Genomic DNA, 19,767 nt, shown 5'->3' on the forward strand with positions numbered 1-19,767 from the left:
TGGCTGGGGCTGAGGTCCCCGGGTGTGTGGGAGGGGACGGGGAGGTCAGGCTAGGAGCCCAGAGCACACTGGGGCCAAGCCAGCCATCACATGCAGACCACGATGCGCAAGGCTCCGCAGACGCACTCTTCGTGGGTCACTGGCCAAATCCCCCCGCCCCAAACGCACGGTGACACCTCGAACTCGAAGCCACGGGCCCGGCTCCCGGGTGGGGCCCCCGCCCCCCACCAGCTGCCGCCCACATCGCGCGCGACACTGCCCCGAGCCCCGCCGTCCCCGCGCCCCGCCCCGGCCGGCCCGCCCCGCCCCGCCCGCAGCCCGCGGGACCTTTATAGGGCGCGCCGGCCGCGCGCTGGAAGTGGTGCCGCCGCCGCCCTCCCTGCCGCCCGCTCGCCAGCCGCCCGCGCGTCCGACGCGGGGGTCGCTGCCGTGTCTGCGTTCGCCATGCGTCCCCGGGCGCCGGGGCCACTCTGGCCACTGCCCTGGGGGGCCCTGGCGTGGGCCGTGGGCTTCGTGGGCTCCATGGGTTCGGGGGACCCCGCGCCGGGTGAGTGGGGCGGCCGGAAGGGGCGGGCGGGGCGGGCCACCCACGTGGGCCTGCCGGGAATGCGGGCCGGGGGATAGATAGGTCGGGGGGCGCGGCGGCGGTGGCAGCTGGGGGCAGAGAGCAGTGACCTGTGATGACCCATGGCCGCTGCAGGTTGAATGTGGGAATGCTTGGGGCTCCCCTCCCCCAGCCCTAAAAGACCTAAAGGAGGGTCACCAGGAGGTCAGGCGAGCAGATGTGACTCCTCACAATTTATTATCAAGAACTAGTCCCCAGGGCTGCTGACAGTTACTGAGTGCTCAGGGTCTGCCGCCTCCCTCCTGGAATCCACGCAGCAGCCCTACAGTGTGAGCACTCTTATGCCCGGTTTCCAGATGGGGAAACTGAGGCACAGGGTCAGACGGCTTGTACCGGGCAAAGCGGATATGAACCTGGACTTTCTGGGTCCCAGTGTCCCAGAGAGGCAGGGCTGGCTGGTTGGACTCAAGATCTCCAGCCAGGGTCTCAGATCTTTCCTGGGTCTGGCGCAGGCAGACTTGTTAGAATCTCATACCTGCCAGTTGTGAAGACTCCGGGGAAGTCACACGCCCCACTCTGGGCCTCAGTTTCCCCTTTTATAAGGGGAGCAAAGATGCCGAGCTCCTCGAACTGAGCTGGTCCCTCAGAGCTCAGCACAGTGCCTGGGAGCTCCTGGGATGGGGGCCCTGGCCACTCCTGCCCCCACTTAACGGTGCAGAAACTGAGGGCCATCTGTCCCCCCCACCCCACCCTGCAGCCCCACCCCAACCCTGCACTGAGGGGGAGCCAAGCCCCCTCCCCGAAGGCCGCGTCCCCGGGGAGACAGTGAGCTCATGCAAGGGGAATGTTCCCAAGTTGGAGTGAGTAAGAGGCGGGCCAGGCGAGGGGGGGCTGCCGGGCGAGGGGGCTCCGCGTGCCCTCGGGCGCTGTCTAGACAGAGGGCAGAGGCGGGAGAGGCGGCTCTAGGGCCCACTGACCCTGACACGTCCAGCTCCGGGTGTTTGACTGGTCGGGCAGGATGCCAGGCCTGAGCTGGGGGCCTGGAGCCATGGGGAGAGCTTGCCGGGAGGGGAGGGGGTTGGCAGTAGAGCTGTGTGGGGGCCGGAGCCCAAAGGAAGGATCCCAGAAGAATCTGCAGCCAGAGCCGGGACACCTGTGTGGTTCTCTATCCCTCCCTCCCAGGTGGGAGGTCGGTCATCCCCTTTGCAGTTACTGAGCACCAACTGTATGCATCCCCATGGGCCAGCAGCTGGCTGGCAGGCCAAGGCTTGAGTGTGGGCAGGAGCACCTGGGGGCACCTCTGGCCCTGTAGGACCTGCCCCTCTGTCCGCAGGTGGTGTCTGCTGGCTCCAGCAGGGCCGAGAGGCCACCTGCAGCCTGGTGCTGAAGACGGATGTGAGCCAGGCTGAGTGCTGTGCCTCTGGCAACATCGACACCGCCTGGTCCAATTTCACCCACCCGGGGAACAAGATCAGCCTCCTGGGCTTCCTAGGCCTCGTCCACTGCCTCCCCTGCAAAGGTGAGACCCTGTATGTCAGCAGAAGGCCATGGTCTCTTGGTCAGAGGCGGCACAGGCAAGAGTGAGCTTCCTGTCTTGGGGGCATGTGGGAGGTTGAGGCTGCTGGCAAGGGGATCCCAGACTCAGAGAGGGTTTGGGGGCCTTCGGGCTCCCAAGACTCAGCCTCCTGCAGAGAGGATTCCCCAGGTTGGTTTCCAGCCTCTAGGGTCTCACTCAAGAGGAGCCCTCTGCCCTGACAGCCTTGCTCACCTTCACTCCACATGGTGGATAGACAGGCACACCTAGCTCCTAGAAAGGTGGATTCGCCCTGACTGGCCATTAGGGTTTGTGACCCCACACTCAGTGTTCCCAAACACATCTGCCCTTAATCTCGCAGGTTCCAGGGTCTGTGGTTAGGGCCACAGCTGTATGTTTAACAAGCATTTGCCTTCTGGACTGTGTTCTGTGAAATGCCGCCTCCTCCATGAGACTAGGAGCTCTTTTAAGGCACAATGAATGAATAAATAAGTCAAGACATAGTCTCGTTGGAGACCCTCTCAGCCCCCTGTGCAAGACTGAACCTGCAAGGACCCAGAGAGCGCATGGGGACATGACTTGAAGGAGGTGGGCTCTGGAAACCAGGGTGTTGTTGGATGATTAGGAGTTTGCCAGATGGAGAGACCATGGTGGGGCGGGTGGGGAGTGGGACCATGGCCTGGGATCAGACCCAGGTGGGTGGAGTCAGGACAGGGGTGCCGGATGGAAGCTGGAGCTGAGGGCTTCAGACCTGCAGGCCAAGCCGAGGAGCCTGGCTGGCCGGCTGAGATGTGATTAATACCAGATCAGCCTGGCTGGGTGGTCCTGAACTCAACTGCCATGTGCCCTGGCTCCCTCCAGAAGCCCCTCTGGGTTTTGGGAGGAGGGCAGACTTCAAAAAGTGCCTGGCCCGGGCCTGACATGGTCTAGGATGCCCTCCCCCCACCTCATCTGGCCCTGGCAACAGGAACTCAGCCCTGCCACTTCTGTTCTAGCGTGTGTGAAGCCACCCGGGGGGAGCGTTTCCAGATGTGCGTGTGGGCGGGCAGCACGGGAGGCACCCAGGTGCAGTCCACATGCCCTGGCAGGGAGACATGAGGGACTCTGGCTGGCCTCTAAAGGAGCTTCCATCACTGTATGCTCACCCTGTAGGGTGGAGTTCCGGATCAGCCCCACTGTTACACTCAGGGCAACTGAGGCTGAAACTTCAACTTGAGCTCAGAGATAGGCCCAGACCCACAAATCATGGAGCTGGGGGTCCATCTGGTCTGGCCTGGAGTTCTCACACCTAGGTGCCCTGGCTCTCCTCAACTCACAGCTGTGAGTTTCCCGCTTTGGTGTATATGTATATATTTGCTCAGTTGCTCAATTATGTCGGACTCTGGGGCCCTGTGGTCTGTAGCCCGCCAAGCTTCTCTGTCCATGGGATTCTCCAGGCAAGAATACTGGAGTGGATGACCATTTCCTACTCCAGGGGATCTTCCCGACCCAGGGATCAAACCTGCATCTCCTGTTCCAGCGTTGGCAGGCAGTCTCTTTACCACTATCGCCACCTGGGAGGCCCCTTTGGTAAAATGATGACAAAAGGGCACCACCTTGTGGGGGCATGTGGGAGGCCGTACTGGGCCTGGGAGGCGAAAAGCATGCTTTTCGTGGGGCCGGAGTGGGGGCGAGGACGCCAGAGATTTATGTCCCTACCTGAGAAATGGAGCTGCGGGGGGCGATAACCCCTGTTTCGAGGGCTCGAGCTGTGCGAGGCCCCCTCCTCAGGAAATGAACCGCAGACCAGGCCAACGCCCCGCCCTCCCCGACGCCTCTTCAGGGGAGGTCCTGGCAGGCGGGAGGAACAGACGCTGCCCATCCTCCCCAGCCCCGCGCCTGGATGGGGTGGAGCCCCCCGGGCTGACGCAGCCGGTCCCCCGCCGGCCTTCCCAGAAACGCGCGTAAATCAGGGAACAGACGTCAGCCTGAGCGGGTGGCCCAGCTGCGGAGCGAGAGCAGGACTGGGGGTGAAGCCTGTTCCTCCCAGACCCCCAGATTCCCGGCAGAGACCCCTCGCTTCCGCCCACACGAAGCCCTGCACCCTGACAGAGGCCCGTCCCACGAAAAGCGTCGAGTACTAGTCCACCTCGGAGTGGCTGAAATTCCCCCAGACCCCAAATCAGTCCCCCCCCCCCACCGTGGGCCCCTTCTTCGGACTGCGCCTCACTCCGGTCCGGCCTTTACCCGTCGGAACAGGGAGCGAGGGCGCTGGGTCTCGGAGGACCTCCGGCCTCGGCCACGCGCCGCAGCCCACGCGTGCGTGTCCTCTATCCACAGATTCGTGCGAAGGCGTGGAGTGCGGCCCCGGCAAGGCCTGCCGCATGCTGGGGGGCCGTCCGCGCTGCGAGTGCGCGCCCGATTGCACCGGGCTCCCGGCGCGCCTGCAGGTCTGCGGCTCTGACGGCGCCACCTACCGCGACGAGTGCGAGCTGCGCGCCGCGCGCTGTCGCGGCCACCCGGACCTGCGCGTGATGTACCGGGGTCGCTGCCGCAGTACGTTGGGGCGGAGCCTTGGGGTTGGGCGTGGCCACTGGACCTGAGCATCCTGTTAGAGGCCGCTGCCGCAGCTCGTGGGGGTGGGTCACTGGCAGGAAGGGGCGGGGTCTACAATCCAGGGTGCTTATTGTAGGTCTCGTGGATTTGGGTGCGGCCCATGGTAGGCGGGGCCTAGGCGTGAGCTCGTGGGCGGGGCCTATAGTCCCAAGAGAGAATCACAAGATCAGGTCTTTTGTGGGATCGGGAATAGGGACGAGTAGGGTACAGGTTTGGAAAGGTGGCTTCTGGGGCTCCTATGGGATGAGAAGTACGAGTATGAGAGTCAGAAACTTATTGGCGCAAAGTGGGGAGAGATTGAGGGTAGATCTGGGGCGTGGCGTGGTTCGTGAAAGGGGTGTGACTGCGGTGCAACAAGGGGCGGGTCTAAAGGTGGGACCAGTGAGTGGGCGGGACATTCGAAGGGGTGTGGCTTCTGGCGCAGCAAGGGGGAGAGGCCTGAATACCCCGCCCTGTCTGGAGTAGCGCTCTTTACTGGTCCCCACGCCCCACCTGCAGAATCTTGCGCCCACGTGGTTTGCCTGCGGCCACAGTCGTGTGTGGTGGACCAGACTGGCAGCGCGCACTGCGTGGTGTGTCGCTCGGCGCCCTGCCCCGCACCATCCAGCCCCGGCCAGGAACTCTGTGGCAACAACAACGTCACCTACCTGTCCTCCTGCCATCTCCGCCAGGCCACCTGCTTCCTGGGCCGCTCCATCGGCGTGCGCCACCCGGGCAGCTGTGCAGGTGCGGCACGCGGCGGGGAGCAGCGGCGGGATCTAGCCCCCAGCCCCTCTCCGCGCCCGCATTTCTCTTTTGGTCCCTCCCACTCTGCAGGCACCCCCGAGCCGTTAGATCCTGAGTCCGAGGAGGAGGAGGAGAACTTTGTGTGAGCCTGCGGGACCGGCCTGGGCCTGGCGTTCAAGGCTTCCCCATTTTATTTATTGCCACAGCAGAGTCTATTTATGTCCAACGGACACTCCCCAGAACCTGGACAGGGACCACTGTGGGAGCCCTGGTGCCCCTCGACGATATCTTGGAAGGACTGGGGAAAAGAAGCCTGGGAGCAGGGCTGGTGGGTGGGGGCCCAGCCCCCCCCAGGCCCCACCCCAGGTACCCTATTGCCCAGGAGGACCTCAAACTTATGTTCCCTTGGGGATCACTCTGATGATTGTCGCTGCCACCAAGAGGTCTAGGGATTTCCTGCCAGCAATTAATGAGGAGGTACCCTGGCCTTCTAGAACAGGGACCAGGGGGTGAGAGGGGGTTCACAGCCTGGGTGTGAATAGATGAGCTTCAGAACATGCCCAGACCGCAGACAGATCAAGGAAGCAACCACTGTCCGCCACCAGTCCCAGGGTGACCAAGGGACTTACCTTCCCCCTGCTTCACCCATTTCCCAGCATGTCCCTGGAGGATGGGGGTGCCATCTGTGCCTCCTGACACAGGCCTTGGGTATGGAGAGGCATCTGCTAGAACAAAGCAGGCACCATGTTGGGTGGGAGGGACCCGGTGGGGCCTGTGAGGCCCTGCTCAACCACTGGCCCAGGGTGGGGTGTATATGCCAAGACCTGCTGCACACCTGGCATCCTGGAGCTGTGTGTCTGAGGGGCACCCCGGTACCTGCTACCCCATCCACAGGTGGCGTTCCCTGTGTCTTGCCCTGGCATCTAGGCCCAGTTCCCAGCTGAACCCTCCTTGCCTGCCAGCTGGGTTTCCTCCTGCCAGCTGGGTTTCCTCCTGCCACCTGGACTGTTGCTCTGTGTCACCTCCCCATGCCCATCTGTAGACCAGAGGTGCAGACCCAGAGTGGGAGGGGCGTCCAGTGGGGCAGGAGCACAGCTCCCCAAGGCAGTGGTGCTCATCCATGTCCTTCCCTGCCTCCAGGAAGTGCCTTACCTGTGACACCCAGAAAAGTGCCCTTTAGTAATGGGTTCGCCCAAGCCTGCCAACAGGGCAATCTCCCCCGCCCTGGGGTCCTGCCTCACCTGCCAAAGAAATAAACACTGAAAAACACTGTGGGTGTTCAGACCTTGTTCTGCTCCCCTCTCTCTGATCCTCTGTGTCCCCCCACTTTCGGAGGGGGTTACCAGCCTGGGGTGCTGTGGGGGTTTCTGGAAGCATCCAGAAGAGACACAAGCGCATGTTCTTGGGGCAGGTGCTGCCTACTTCTGGGCCTCAGCATCCAGCTTCAGTTGTGGGCAGTAGCAGGCATAGAACTGAGGCGGGTGGCATGGGGTTGGGTGGGAGAGTCTTGGCCTTTATGGGATAGGGGAGGAAAGGAATGAGGTCTGGGTGGCTTAGGGAAGCCCCAAGAGTCCACTTGGTTTAGGGTCCAGAGATGGCGGTCTGGCCCGGAAGGGTTGGAGGTGCCCAAATGACACTGACATGATTAGTAAAAGCACTGGGCTGGGGCTCACCCAGCCTTGCTGCCAGCCAGGCACCATTTGCCTGAAGTTCCTTTAGAGGATCAGGCTTCACACGGAGGTGGGCCAACCTGAGACCCCACTCTCTCCCAGCCTTGGTTTCCCCATCTGTGAATGGGTCTAGCGGAGGACAGAGGAATGGCGTTCTAGGCAGGGGCTGAGGAGGCCAGGAGGCTGTCCCCAGCCTGGGCTGTGAGGCGGGGATGGGAAACTCCAGGGGGGTCAGCGTGGGGAGGGGGAGGGAGGATGGTGAGTCCAGGTCCTGTGGCTCAGGGTCCCTCAGGGAGGGGGTGGTGGAGCTGGACCCTTGACCACTCGGAGGCCAAGGAGAAGCTGAAGGGCATGTAGGTGGGCCTTGGGGGTAGACCATCATATCTGTAGTCAGTTAACACTTTATTGTTATTTTGCCCTTTTGTTGGGAACTGATGCCCCATACCCGCCCTGACACCAGGCTTCCTGGGGTTTAGGGGCTCATGGACCCTCTGCTCCAGCCTCGGAGTTTTCCAGGCCAGAGCTATTTGTATCGTTTGCCATCTCAGTGGTGTACCCGGTGCTGCTGTGGTTCAGACAACGCCTGCCGGCCCCCAGTGGTCCTGGGCTGGGAGCCACGCTGGCCATGCCAAATCACGTCCCAGATCCAAGTCACGAAGGCGGACACCTGTGTGTACACATCGGGTGTCTTGGGATCCCCACACCAGAGGCCAGAGAAGGAGACGAGGCCATAGGCCCGATTTCTGCATACCAGGGGTCCTCCAGAGTCCGCCTGGGGGTGGAGGCAAAGGTGAGGTCAGGGGTCCCTTACTGGGCCTCACTTTCCTTAAAAGAGCTAATATATGTAGATCTGATCTGGACCTTCTCTACCTCAAAACCCTGTTATGTCCCATGGACACTCCCCAGAGCCTGGGCCAGGACCATGCTCTTAGAGCAAAGACTAAACACGTCATCTCAGCCTTTAGGGCCTGGAGGAGCCAGCCCCCATTGCTTATCTGCCCTCCTCTCCCCCAACTCACTTGGTTCCAGCCAGACATGCCAGCTGTTTCTGCAGCAAACCCAGCTCCAACCTGTGTGTGCTAAGTTGCTTCAGCTGTGTCCAACTCTTTGCGACCCTATGGACTATAGCTCTCCAGTCTCCTCTGTCCATGAGATTCTCCAGGCAAGAATACTGAAGTGGGTGGCTGTGCCCTCCTCCAGGGGATCTTGCTGACCCAGGGAGGATCGAAGCCACTTCTCGTACATCTCCTGAATTGGCCAGGGGGTTCTTTACCGCAAGCGTCACCTGGGAAGCCCAAGCTCCAACCTCTAGGCTTTTGCCTATCCTCGAGACCCATTACTTCCCCCTGCTGGACACTCCTTGTATACCACACAAGTCTACAGCTCCTTGTGAAATGTACAACCTGCGGGACTGTACACAGCAGCCCTGTGACTGGTCTGTCTGCCTAACTTGTCTCCCCTCAGATATTCTCAAGGCTCCTCCAGTCTCAAAAGTACTGTCCTCAGAGAGGCCTTCCTGAATACTCACCCTAAAATCCCTGCTTCCTCCTCTCCCCAGACCTATTACCCTAATTTTCACCAGAAATCAGCTCTGACCCAAAGAAATATGTCCTATTGGTGTGACCATTTTACAGATGGAGAAAGTGAAGTCCTGAGAAGTGAGATGACTTTTCCAAGACCATACGTGTAAGAAGTGGCTCAGTCTGAATGTGGACCTGGGCAGTTGGGCTCTAGAATCTGAACCACACACTCTCTTGGCTAGAACAAAAGACACTCCCCTGCTCCCAGTCCAGGCTGTGTTTCTCCCTGAGCATCAGGGCCAGGTTTGCCACTAATCCATACAAAGGCTTAGGAGCAGAAGCATCTTCCTTGAGATCTGGACACTGCTTTTAAAGACACAAGTCTGTAGTCCTTTGTGCAGTGCACAACCTGTGCAGCCATACATGGCAGCCCTGTGACCCTGGAGGCTCCCTCCCCTTCCCAGGCCTCACCAACTGGTCAAAGGTAAGCTGGGACTTAGTTGCCAAGGCTCTCTGACCAGCTCTGACCTCTCTGAGGGCCTCAGTTTCCCTACACAGCAAGCAGGCAGGACTGAGAATGAACATCTCACCGAGCAGAAGCCACGTCGCCGGCGGTCCCCACTGCGGGTGCAGAGCATGGCAGGGCTCAGCTGCCCCTTCCAGGACCTGTTGCAGGCGTCCAGCTCCAGCACACGGACCTCGGCTTCCATCAGCCCGGGGGGCAGTTCCTCGAAGTCAGACACGGAGCCCCAGCCAGCCACCTTGCAGCGCATCCCAGCCCGGGGAGGCCTGGCACCCCTCCGCGGCAGCCCCAGTAGTCCCACGGCAGGACCCAGGGTGGCAGAGCTGTTCAGCTGCGGGGGCGGAAGGTGCTGGGAGGTTAGGCCTGCCTGCAGCCGCCCTCTGCCACCCCTTCCTGTCTACATTTCCTTGTCTCTTCCTGTCCTTGTGGAAAGAAGTCAGTTGTAGCTGTTGTTAGTCTGTCAGAGGGCCTGGCTGCTTCTGTCACCTTGGGGCCCTGCTCATGAGACCTCACCAGCCTCCATGCTTCCAGTCTCGCCCCTGCAGCTGCCCAGGGGTCCTGCTAACCAACATCTCCTTCCCTGCTCTGAGCTCTCCTCCAGTGCCCATTGCCCTTAGGACACAGGGATAAAAAACCTCTTGGCCCATCAGTTGGCCCTTCCCTCCGCCCACCTGCACAGTTGCTCACACTGTAACACTGCACCCCTTGCTTGGGGGCACCTTTCCTATCCAGCTTTTAGGACTCAGCTTAGACACCACTTCCAGGAAGTCCTCCCAGATTGCCAGTCTAGGACAGATGCCTCCTCTGGGCTCCCATGTGCTCCTGTCAAGGCTGATTTACTCAGCTGCCACCTAGTTAGACCGGGAGTTCAGAGGGAGCCAGGCCAGGGCTGTGTGTTCATGGCTGTGTATTCATGGTTTCCTGGCACACAGATGGCACTCAATCAGCAGTTATGGAATGAACAACTTGGACCCCTAGTTTGAGTGTTTGCTCCCTGACCTTGGGTGCATCCCTGATCACCCCTGGCCTTAGTTTCCTCATCTGCACAGTGGGCTAGGTGAACCATAGCAGGGGTTCCAGGCTATGGGTTTCACAGAGGAGCAGAATTCATACGCCAGCTTTGGCTGCCAACACTGGCTTCCCACATTATATTTTGCCAAGAAAACCCCACACCCTAGACCCTCCTGTTCCCAGGGTTTCATTTTTGTTGTGTTGATGTCCCCTCTGTTTGATTTTCACCACATTTCAAGGGCAGTTTGGGGATATTCTCCCTTTAAATGGCAGCCCCGGAGTGCCTGGGGTTGAATTTGGGGCCCCCCAGGTGGGGGCTGTGGGAAGGGTTGTCGCCCAAGCAGGAAGGGCCATGTGAGGTCCAAATAGAGGCGCATGTGCGGGGAGGGAGGAAACGCCCTGGAGGGCCTGAGGGGGCAGGGATCAGGGTATTTGATGGCCCCACAGCCTCACTGTCTCCCTCTTTCAGCGTGAATGTTGAGCATCTGCTGTGTACAATAACTCACCACAAATGAGATAAAAATCCCCGCCCTCGAGGGCAGAGGTGGAACCAGTGGTACAGGTGCTTCCAGAAGGTGTGGGTGGTGCTGGACACAGAAGAGGGGATGGAGTAAGAAGGGGGGAGCCAGGGGCAGCTGAGAACTGGAGGTCATCAAGGGAGGCTGCCCGAGAAGGGGACAACTGAGCAAAGACCTGAAAGCCACTTGGAGTCTGGGGAACATGGGCTGGGCAGGGCCACAGCCAGTGCAAAGGCCTGGGGGTCAGAGCCTGTTAGGGTGCTGACCGCTCAGCGAGCAGCAGGCCAAGCGGGCGGTGTGGGTGTTCCAGAGGGCAGCAAAGGGAGTGACTTGACTCACGGGTGCTCACAGGCGCCTAACAGCTGTTTTTAAACAAGTCAGGCCATGGTAAGGGGAGGGGTAGGGACAGGTCAGACCTGCACCGAGGGCCCGATCCCCACGCAGTGGGTCACCTGCAGCAGACAGATGTCACTGGTGTGCGTGGTGGGCTGGTAGTCTGGGTGTGTGATGACAGCGGAGATGCTGAACACCTGTTGTGTGGCCTCCACAGTGCGCAAGGCATGGGCTCCCAGCACTACCAGGCCTGTCCCGGGGTCTCTGTGGGGGGAATGGGTGGGGAATGTGAGCAAGGCTGAGGTGAGGGCCGCCTCACACAGGCTCAGTCTCTCGCCTCCTGGGAAGTAAGCCCATGCCATCCTCCTGCCAGCTTGTGATGATAAATGTTGAGTTGATCACCCTCCCATCTCAATTAAGGTATTAACTTCAATCGCTGCAATATATATATATTTTTTGACCACTCCACATGATATGTGGCATCTTAGTTCCCCGACCAGGGATCAAACCCATGGCCCCTGCAGTGAATGTGTGGAGTCCTAACCACCAGGTCACCAGGAGAGTCCTGCTGCACTATTAATTTGAATACTTATTATAACAGTATACTTCAAATGAATATAACACTCATTATATTTATTCTAATTCCCATCTGGATTATAGCATTGCCTCCAATAATTTCAATAGTAATGTTAGTAATTATTGTATCAATATACTCAGAACGAGAGCTTCCCAAGTGGCGCTAGTGGTAAAGAACCTGCCTGCCAATGCAGGAGACTGCGATTCGATCCCTGGGTTGGGATGATCCCCTGGAGAAGGGCATGGCAACCCGCTCCAGTATTCCTGCCTGGAGAATCCCATGAACAGAGGAGCCTGGTGGGCTACAATCCATGGAGTCTCAAAGAGTCAGACATGACTGAAGCAACTTAGTATGCATGCAAGCACACACTCAGGATGAATACAATGGTTGTAACTCTGCTTATGGTCACGGCTGCCGGTACGTCCCTCCTTCTCCTGCCCCTTTTTCTCTGTTAACTCCCCCTGCCCAGCTGAGAGGCCCATCTGCACAAGCCCCCTCCACCCCCCAGCCCACACATGCCCTCATCCCAGACTCACCGGCCGATGAAGCAGTGGGCAGCCGACACGACCCAGCGGGCCCTCAGCAGGAAGCCTCCGCAGTTGTGCTGGCCCTGGAACTTCACGGATGCCATATAGGGCCGGGAGTGGGGGGTCACCTCGTGGCCCCCAATGATCTGTGCCCCCCAGGAGCCTGCAGGCAGGGTGGGTGGCCTGTCAGGGGTGGGGCAGGATGGGGTGGGGGCCAGGCTGGGGGGAGGCAGGAGAGACAGAGACGGAAAGAGAAGACCCTGGAGTTTGCGGAGTGGGGGGCCAGACTCCCTAAAACCTGAGGCTGGGGCTGGGCCTCCTGCCCCCCCCAAAAGAAGCAGCCATGCAGGGGGCTGGGGCTTCCTGGGTGGGTCCCTGTGGGCCTCTGGCAGGCTTGGGTGGAGTACTTGGGGGTCCTCACCTGGGGGCCTCATGGGCAGTGTCAGGACAGCAGTCACAGTCAGCAGCAGGCGGCCCCAGTCCCCCACCCCAGGCCCCATGGCTGTCACAAGCAGGTGTGTCCTTGGAGAGCTCAGTGGGCCACACCCCACCCAACGTCCAGGAAAAGGGGAATGGGGCTGTGGCCTGTGGTTGGAGGCCCCGCCAGCAACGGCCGGTTCTGAGCCAGCATTTTAGAAAACCCGATGATTCTCCTGCATTGGGGTTGTTGATGACAATCATAATTGCCCGGGAGACCAGCAGTGGAGGAGGTGTGAGGGCTCCAGGGCCATGTTGTTCACCCAGAAACCGAGTAACCAGTAACCGGTTCACCAGAAACTGCTAAGCAGCCAGCAGCACTGCAGCCTTGGCTGCCTCTCCAGGTTGGGGGCCAGCTCACCAGATGGAGGCAGTCCCGCCCCAGCCCTGCCGGTCACTGCCTCCGGCCTCAGTCTCCCCATGTGCAATCCCAGCCCCGGAAAGCCCTGTGATTCCTGCTGCCTTTGCTGCATGTATTGAGCACCTATTGTATACCAGCCTCTAGTAGGTGCTAGAGGTGGAGCGTAATGTGACAAAGGCCCCCACACCCTTGGTGCTGACGTTTCTCCCGGTTAAGGGTGTAGATCCACTGATCTGGGCTCACAACGGAAGCACAGGGCCTGGTGGTCAGATAATATCGAGCTCATTGGGTCAGTTCAGGCCCTCGAATGTGGGGCCAAGGGGCAGGGGCTCCTCCTGTGAGCACTGGAGAGCCAAGGAGGCCTCAGACCAAGGAGGGGGCAGGGAGGCAGGGCCTTCGTAAGCCTATGGACACACAGGTCAGAGACCCTGTGCTGCCCTGGGGAGGCTTTGCTGAGGCCCCGCTAATGTGGAGATGCAATGAGAGGTCTGGGAGGCAGGTTAGAATTCCAACATGGGCTCATAGGGCTGAATCCAGGGGTGGGCAGGGTTGGTCCCTTTGGAGGCTCCTGGGGAGTACTGGCTGCCCCTTTTCCAGCTTCTAGAGGAGCTGCGTCCCTGACTTGCGGCTCCTCCCTCCATCCTCACAGCCAGTAGCACAGCATCTCCCGTCTCTCTGCCTCTGATCCTCCCCTCTCCCTTTTATAAGGACCCTGTGATGACACTGGGCCCCCTGGGGAATCCAGGGTAGTCCCCATCTCAGGTTGTTGTTGTTCAGTCGCTCGGTCATGCCTGACTGTTTGCGACCCCATAGACTGCAGCAGGCCAGCCTCCTCTGTCCTTCACTATCTCCTGGAGTTTGCACAGATTCATGTCCATTGAGTCAGTGATGCTATCTAACCATCTCATCCTCTGTCACCCCCTTCTCCTCCTGCCCTCAATCTTTCCCAGCATCAGGGACTTTTCCAGTGAGTCAGCTATTCGAATCATGTGGCCAAAGTATTGGAGCTTCAGCTTCAGCATCCCCTTCTAATGGATATTCAGGGTTGATTTCCTTTAGGATTGACTGGTTTGGTCTCCTTGCTGTCCAAGGGACTCTCAAGAGTCTTCTCCAACTCCACAGTTCAAAAGCATCAATTCTTCGGCACTCAGCTTTCTTTATGGTTCAACTCTCACTTCCATACATGACTACTGGAGAAACCATAGCTTTGACTAGACAGACCTTTGTTGGCAAAGTGATGTCTCTGGTTTTTAATATGCTGTCTAGGTTTGTCATAACTTTTTCCCATCTCAGGGGCCTTAACTTAATCTCACCTGCAAAGTCCCTTCTGCCCCATGAGGTGACATGTCCACAGCCCTCAAAATGAGGACAGGGATGTTGTGGGGCTATATTTAGCCAGCCTCAGTCCCCTGTGTTAATTACTATGTTGTATTGTTATTGCCCATGGTATTGACAAGGAAACTGAGGCACAGCCTTGAAAGTGGCAGGGTGAGGGTAGAACCAGCTGGTTTGGAAAGAAATATGGCATGCAGGTACCTGGATCTCATCTCAAAGAGGCTCACCAACCAGGCAAGCAGATGTGATTTTTTTAAATTAATTAATTTTTGGCTGTGCTGTGTCTTCATTGCTGCGTGGGCTTTCTCCTGTGGTGGTGAGTGAGGGCTACTCTTCAGTTGCAGTGTGGGGGCTTCTTATCACGGTGGCTTCTCTTGTTGCTGAGCAGGCTCAGAGCACAAGCTCAGTAGTTGTGCATGGGCTTAGTTGCTCCATGGCTTGTGGGATCTTCCCAGAGCAAGGATCAAACCAGTGTCTCACGCGTTGCAAGGTGAATTGTTAACCAGTGGACCACTGGGGAAGCCTGGACACGTGATTCTAGGCTACTAAGTTTGTGGTGATGTGATAGCAGCTGCAGGAACCATCAGGCCTTGAACACAGAGCAAAGTGGGAAACAGGGTCCACGTGGAAGTTGTTTCCGGGGTCTAGGCCAGGCTGGACCCTGTGCTTCCTTGGAGGTCAAAGCAGCTGGTAGGGGATTATTCCTTAGGTGACTTCAGTGGCTCCTGTCCACTGTGGAGCCCTGGGATTGGCCTGTCACAGCTGTGCTCCCGTGTCGGTCACTTCCCCCAGCCACATGCCCCAGGGTGTGTAGGACTCATGCAGTCCTAGAGAAACCCAAGGCTGTTGGAATTGTTGCTATCCCCATGTTACTAATGGGGGAAACAGAGGCACAGAAAGGTCAAGTGCTTTGACCAAGGTTGCACAGCGAGGGAGCAATGTGCCAGAGTTGCAGCCTCAGACCAGCTCGTGCTATCTCTGCCAGGGGCCAACTCTGCCCACAACCTGGCACATTTCCTTCTTTTCTGGTGAGAGTTGTGAAACCAGCAACCGTCCTTCAAGGATCTGAATAACCAAGCTCGTTGAAGTCCTAAGGAACCTCCTGTGTGGGGCTCAGTGTTTCCATTTCCTAAACCAAGGCCCAGGGAGAGGAGCCTGGCTGGTCTGGGGCTGTACAGCAGAGGGTCTTGAAACCAAAACTCTGAGACTTGAAGGGTCTTTGCATGGAGGATTTGGTGGCTTTCTAAGTCACAGCGCGATGGTGATGATGATGATAATGATGAGAAAACTCCCTTTACTCCCCTTAACTTAATCTCACTTGCAAAGTCCCCTCTGCACCATGAGGTGACATGTCCACAGGCCCCAAAATGAGGACAGGGACATTGTGAGGCTATATTTAGCCACCCTCAGTCCCCTGTGTTAATTACTTTGCTGTATCGTTATCACCCTTACTTTTGTTGTTGATTTGTTGGAGCGTTTTATATATTGAGGAGGTTAGCTCAAGGTCAGTTGCTGAGCACCTGAGTAGGGCACACATGCAGTCGGTGTCTATCACCTTGCCCTGAGTGGGTCATGCAGTCAGCACTCAATAAGTGAACAGGCCCTTCCTTAGCCTAAATTAGCAGCAGAGGTTCAAGCAGTCAGAAGAGGAATGAAGTTTGGTCAGGAGCCCCTGAGAACTTGAGAAAAACTCAAAATCTTCCCAGTGAACCCCTAGACACAGTGTTGAAGCCCAGGGACCCCACCCACCCCGACTTGGACTCCATGTGCCTCAGTTTCTTCATCTGTGGATGGGGTTGATGCTTGGCCCAGGGCACAGGCCACGCAGGTGTCAGCTAGTGACACTTACCCTTTACTTTTTTAACCCCTTTAACTCACACTCCAAGGAGACTGCTTCTTATTACTTGAAATGGGCGATAGTGCCTTAAGAATAAACAGCCCAGGGATATCCCTGAAGGTCCAGTGGCTAAGGCTCTGTGCTCCCAATGCAGGGTTGCCTGGATTCAATCCCTGGTCAGGGAACTAGATCCCCCATGCTACAATAAGACCCAGTGCAGCCAAATAAACAAATTTTTTTTTTTTTTTTAAAGAATAAACAGCCCAATCCACCAGCATCTTGTATGGCAGTCACTCCCCTGCGGGTGTCAGCCCCAGCCAGTGAGGGATCGTGCCGGACACCATTGCACTTCCCAGACTTTTTCCTGGACCTGCATCCGAGGACCTGGCAGAGAACAGAGAAAGGGATGTGTGGGTCTCAGTGGGTGGCACGTGGGGGCGCTGAGCAAACCCGTTCAACGAATGGGTCTCTGAAGCAGCAGGCAGAGCCTCACCACTTCTCTCCACCTTGTCTGCCTTTTCAGCCTCCAGGATTTCTGCAGGGGGAGGATGGGTCACTGCTGGGGTCCCTAGAGCTGCCCCCACAGCTGTCTGGGCCTCAGTCTCCTCCTTTGGGAAACAGATGACCTGAGAGGGTCTCTAAGGGTGTTGGCGAGAATTCAGCAGGGGGCTGGGTGTCCTGTGCACCCCTCATCTGTAAACCACAGGCTAGTGCCACCACTCCTGCTGAGAAGATCAAAGGAGACAGCAGGAGGCATGCAGTCCTTCACTCCATGAGTGTTTACTGAGCGCCTGTTGTGAGCAGGCACTGGATGTGGGGGGAAGGGGACACAGAAGGAGGACCCCTGCTCTGGCAGAGAGCTGGGCGCGAGACACCACAGTGAGTGACATCATCAGAGGCGGAATTCAGGGGGAAAAGTGACTGAAGTCGGCAGGAAGCAGAGGGAAGAGAGTAGGATTTTAGGGCAAGAAGAAGACCCAGGAACACGGGGAAGGTGGGGAGGGGGCTCCTGGAGAAGGGCCCAGTGGGTGAGCGGCAGGGCGAGCAGCAGGGGCAGGGGAAGGAAGGGCGCTTCCAGGGCTCAGCTGGGACTTGAGAGCCAGGCTGCAGGGCACTGGGAAGCTATAGAAGGTGCGTGAGTAGGGCAGGTAGGGGAAGACCCTCTAGTGAGAGTGGAAAGGAGAGAGGAGGCAGGGAGACAGGGAGAGGACAGTGAAAGGAGGCAGGGGTAGGAGACACAGGGCCTGGGCTAGAGTCAGGGCTGGGAGACATGGGGCAGGGTCTCTGACCAGGGAACAGGAAAGGGGTGGTGAGAGGGGCCCATGCAGAGCCCAGTGTCAGACCCGCTGAGGTCCAGATGCCCAGAGGATGTCCAGCAATGGCGAGAGCTGTGAGGTGGGTATGCCTGTTTCGTAAATAAAGTTTTATTGGCACAGGGCCACTTGATGCTGCAATCTACTGCCTCTGGCTGCAATGGCAGAGGTGAGTCCTTGCAACAGATCGGCCAGCCCGCAATGCTGGGAATATTTACTATCTGGCCCTTTACAGAAAAAGTGCCAACCCCTACATGAGTGTGAGCTGGGCCCTATTCCAAGTCCTTCAGCAGCCCTAGGAGGTAGGGAAGTGAGGCTCAGAGAGGTTAAGGAGCAGACCTGGCATCACACAGCACCTGAGGAGCTGAGCTGGGACTGGAACCCAGGCCCCCTGATGTTTCTGAGTCTTTTCCTTTGTTCTGTTTGGTAGTTTATTTCATTCTTTCCCTGCTAAATGGTGCATGTTCACTGTAGAAAGGGGGTGCAAAAGCCTTTGGGGGTAAAGGCCGACAGCCCCGCATCTGCGGCACATCCTGTCCCATCTTTCTCCAGACCTCATCCAAGCCTGTTTCATTTGTTTTTGTCATTCAGTTGCTCAGTTGTGTCTGATTTTTTGTGACCCCATGGACTGCAGCACGCCAGGCTGTCCTTCACCATCTCCCACAGGTTGCTCAAGCTCACGTCTATTGAGTTGGCGATGTCATCCAACCATCTCATCCTCTGTTGCCCTCTTCTCCTCCTGCTCTCAGTCTTTTCCAGTGAGTCAGCTGTTTGCATCAGGTGGCCAAAGTATTGGAGCTTCAGCTTCAGCATCAGACTTCAAATGAATATTCAGGGTTGATTTCCTTTAGGATTGACTGGGTTGATCTTCTTGCTGTCCAAGGGACTCTTAAGAGTCTTCTCCAGCACCACAGTTCCTTTACACACCCATTTACTGAGCACCATTGAGCAGAATCGTTTTACAAAACCCCTAAGTACTTCTAAAGAACCTCCCTCTCTGCTCCGCGTCAATTGTCCTCTGGAGTAAATGTGTTCAGAGCCTGAGGGCTAGTGTCCTAAGACAAGTCTGCCTCCCTCCTGATCCGTGGGGTCCACATGAATGGAGGACCCAAGATAGATAGACCACAGGGAACAGAGGGGAAGGCAGGGGACTGAGTTGGCTCTTCCAGTTGCCCTCACCTGCTCCCCCTGAGGTGCCCCCCTCCAGCGCAGGCCAGGCCTACCCCTTGGGGATCCAGCTGTCTGGCCAGTGTTTCCTTCTTGTCCCCCAGGCCCCGTTCATGTCACATGTCCTTCCAGTAGCTCAGGCCGCAGAAGGGACCAATGATGCCTTGTCATCCCGCATCCCATCCTGTGGCCATCTGCAGCACCACCTTTCAAGATCCATCCAGAATCTACCTGGTTCTCAGCCTGGCCCAGCCTCCACCAGGTCCCTCTTCAGCCACTTCTGGACTCCAAGCCCCCTTCCCTTAGCGCCCCTTCATCCGCTCCCCACCTTGCAGGCCAAGTGGCTTTTGCAAACATAAATCGGGGTGACCCTCTCTTCCTCTAAACTCTGCTGTGGCTCCCCAGTGCCCTCAAGACAGTCTGAATTCTCCCTGCTCCTCACTCACTCTGACCACACAGGCCTGTTTGCCCCGAGAGAGTTATGGGTCAGATTAAGTTCCTTAACCCTCGTCCAAACGTAGGGCCAGGCCCAAAGCCCCGCCAGTGCTCAGAAGACCAGCAATCGCTTCCTCCTGGAACGGGCCCGGCTCGGTCCTATCGCCGGCCTTACGCGCTCGCCGCGCCCGCCACCCGAACGCTCTTCTCCAGACTCTCCGCGGCCCGTCGGCAGGACCTTCCGTCCGCAGCGGGACCGTGAACTCTTGGAGCCGCCTGCCGGGCCTCCCCGAGCAATTTGTCCCCATTCGCGGCCCTCTGGCTGGGGAGCCGGGGAGGGGCGGCATGGATGGCGGCCAGACTGGGTCCCCGGCCGGCGCCCGGATCGGCTCGGCACGAGAATCAGACCCGCGCCGAGATGGAATGAATGGGTCAGGGCTGCAAGAGCTGCGGGCGGACAGGGCGGGAGGGCGCGCGGTGGCCGGGGTGCAGCGGCGGCCGGCAGGAGGCGCAGGCGGGCGGCGGCGGGAGGCGAGGAGCCGGCGGGAGGGGGCGCGAGCGAAACGCGGCGGCGGCGGCGCGCGCGCCCAGCCCACCCCCCGCGCCCGCCACCGCGCGGACAATAAACAGCCGCGCGCGGGGCGATGCCCGCGCCGGTGCCGCCGCCCCCGCGCCGCGCAGCCCCGGCCGCCTGGCCTTAGCCCGCCGGCCCTCCCCCGCGCGCCCCCGCCGCCGGCCTCGCG

At 58.6% G+C, this 19,767-nt stretch overlaps 2 protein-coding genes across 2 annotated transcripts; one reads left to right on the forward strand and one right to left on the reverse strand.

Moving 5' to 3' along the window:
- Window positions 1-379: 379 nt before the first annotated feature.
- Window positions 380-6,695, forward strand: FSTL3 (follistatin like 3). The gene is made up of 5 exons (XM_052643675.1): window positions 380-547; window positions 1,899-2,084; window positions 4,419-4,634; window positions 5,193-5,420; window positions 5,511-6,695. Exons 1-5 carry the CDS (start codon window positions 445-447, stop codon window positions 5,564-5,566), a joined length of 789 nt encoding a protein of 262 aa, XP_052499635.1. The 5' UTR covers window positions 380-444; the 3' UTR covers window positions 5,567-6,695.
- A 939-nt stretch (window positions 6,696-7,634) lies between these two features.
- On the reverse strand, window positions 7,635-12,599 carry PRSS57 (serine protease 57). The gene is made up of 5 exons (XM_052644271.1): window positions 12,521-12,599; window positions 12,109-12,262; window positions 11,115-11,259; window positions 9,201-9,464; window positions 7,635-7,862 (listed from the first exon to the last, which is right to left on the reverse strand). The coding sequence occupies exons 1-5, from the start codon at window positions 12,597-12,599 to the stop codon at window positions 7,635-7,637; spliced, it is 870 nt and encodes a 289-aa protein (XP_052500231.1).
- Window positions 12,600-19,767: the final 7,168 nt, after the last annotated feature.

The sequence above is a fragment of the Budorcas taxicolor genome, chromosome 7, assembly GCF_023091745.1.
Source record: "Budorcas taxicolor isolate Tak-1 chromosome 7, Takin1.1, whole genome shotgun sequence".
Lineage (NCBI taxonomy): Eukaryota > Metazoa > Chordata > Mammalia > Artiodactyla > Bovidae > Budorcas > Budorcas taxicolor.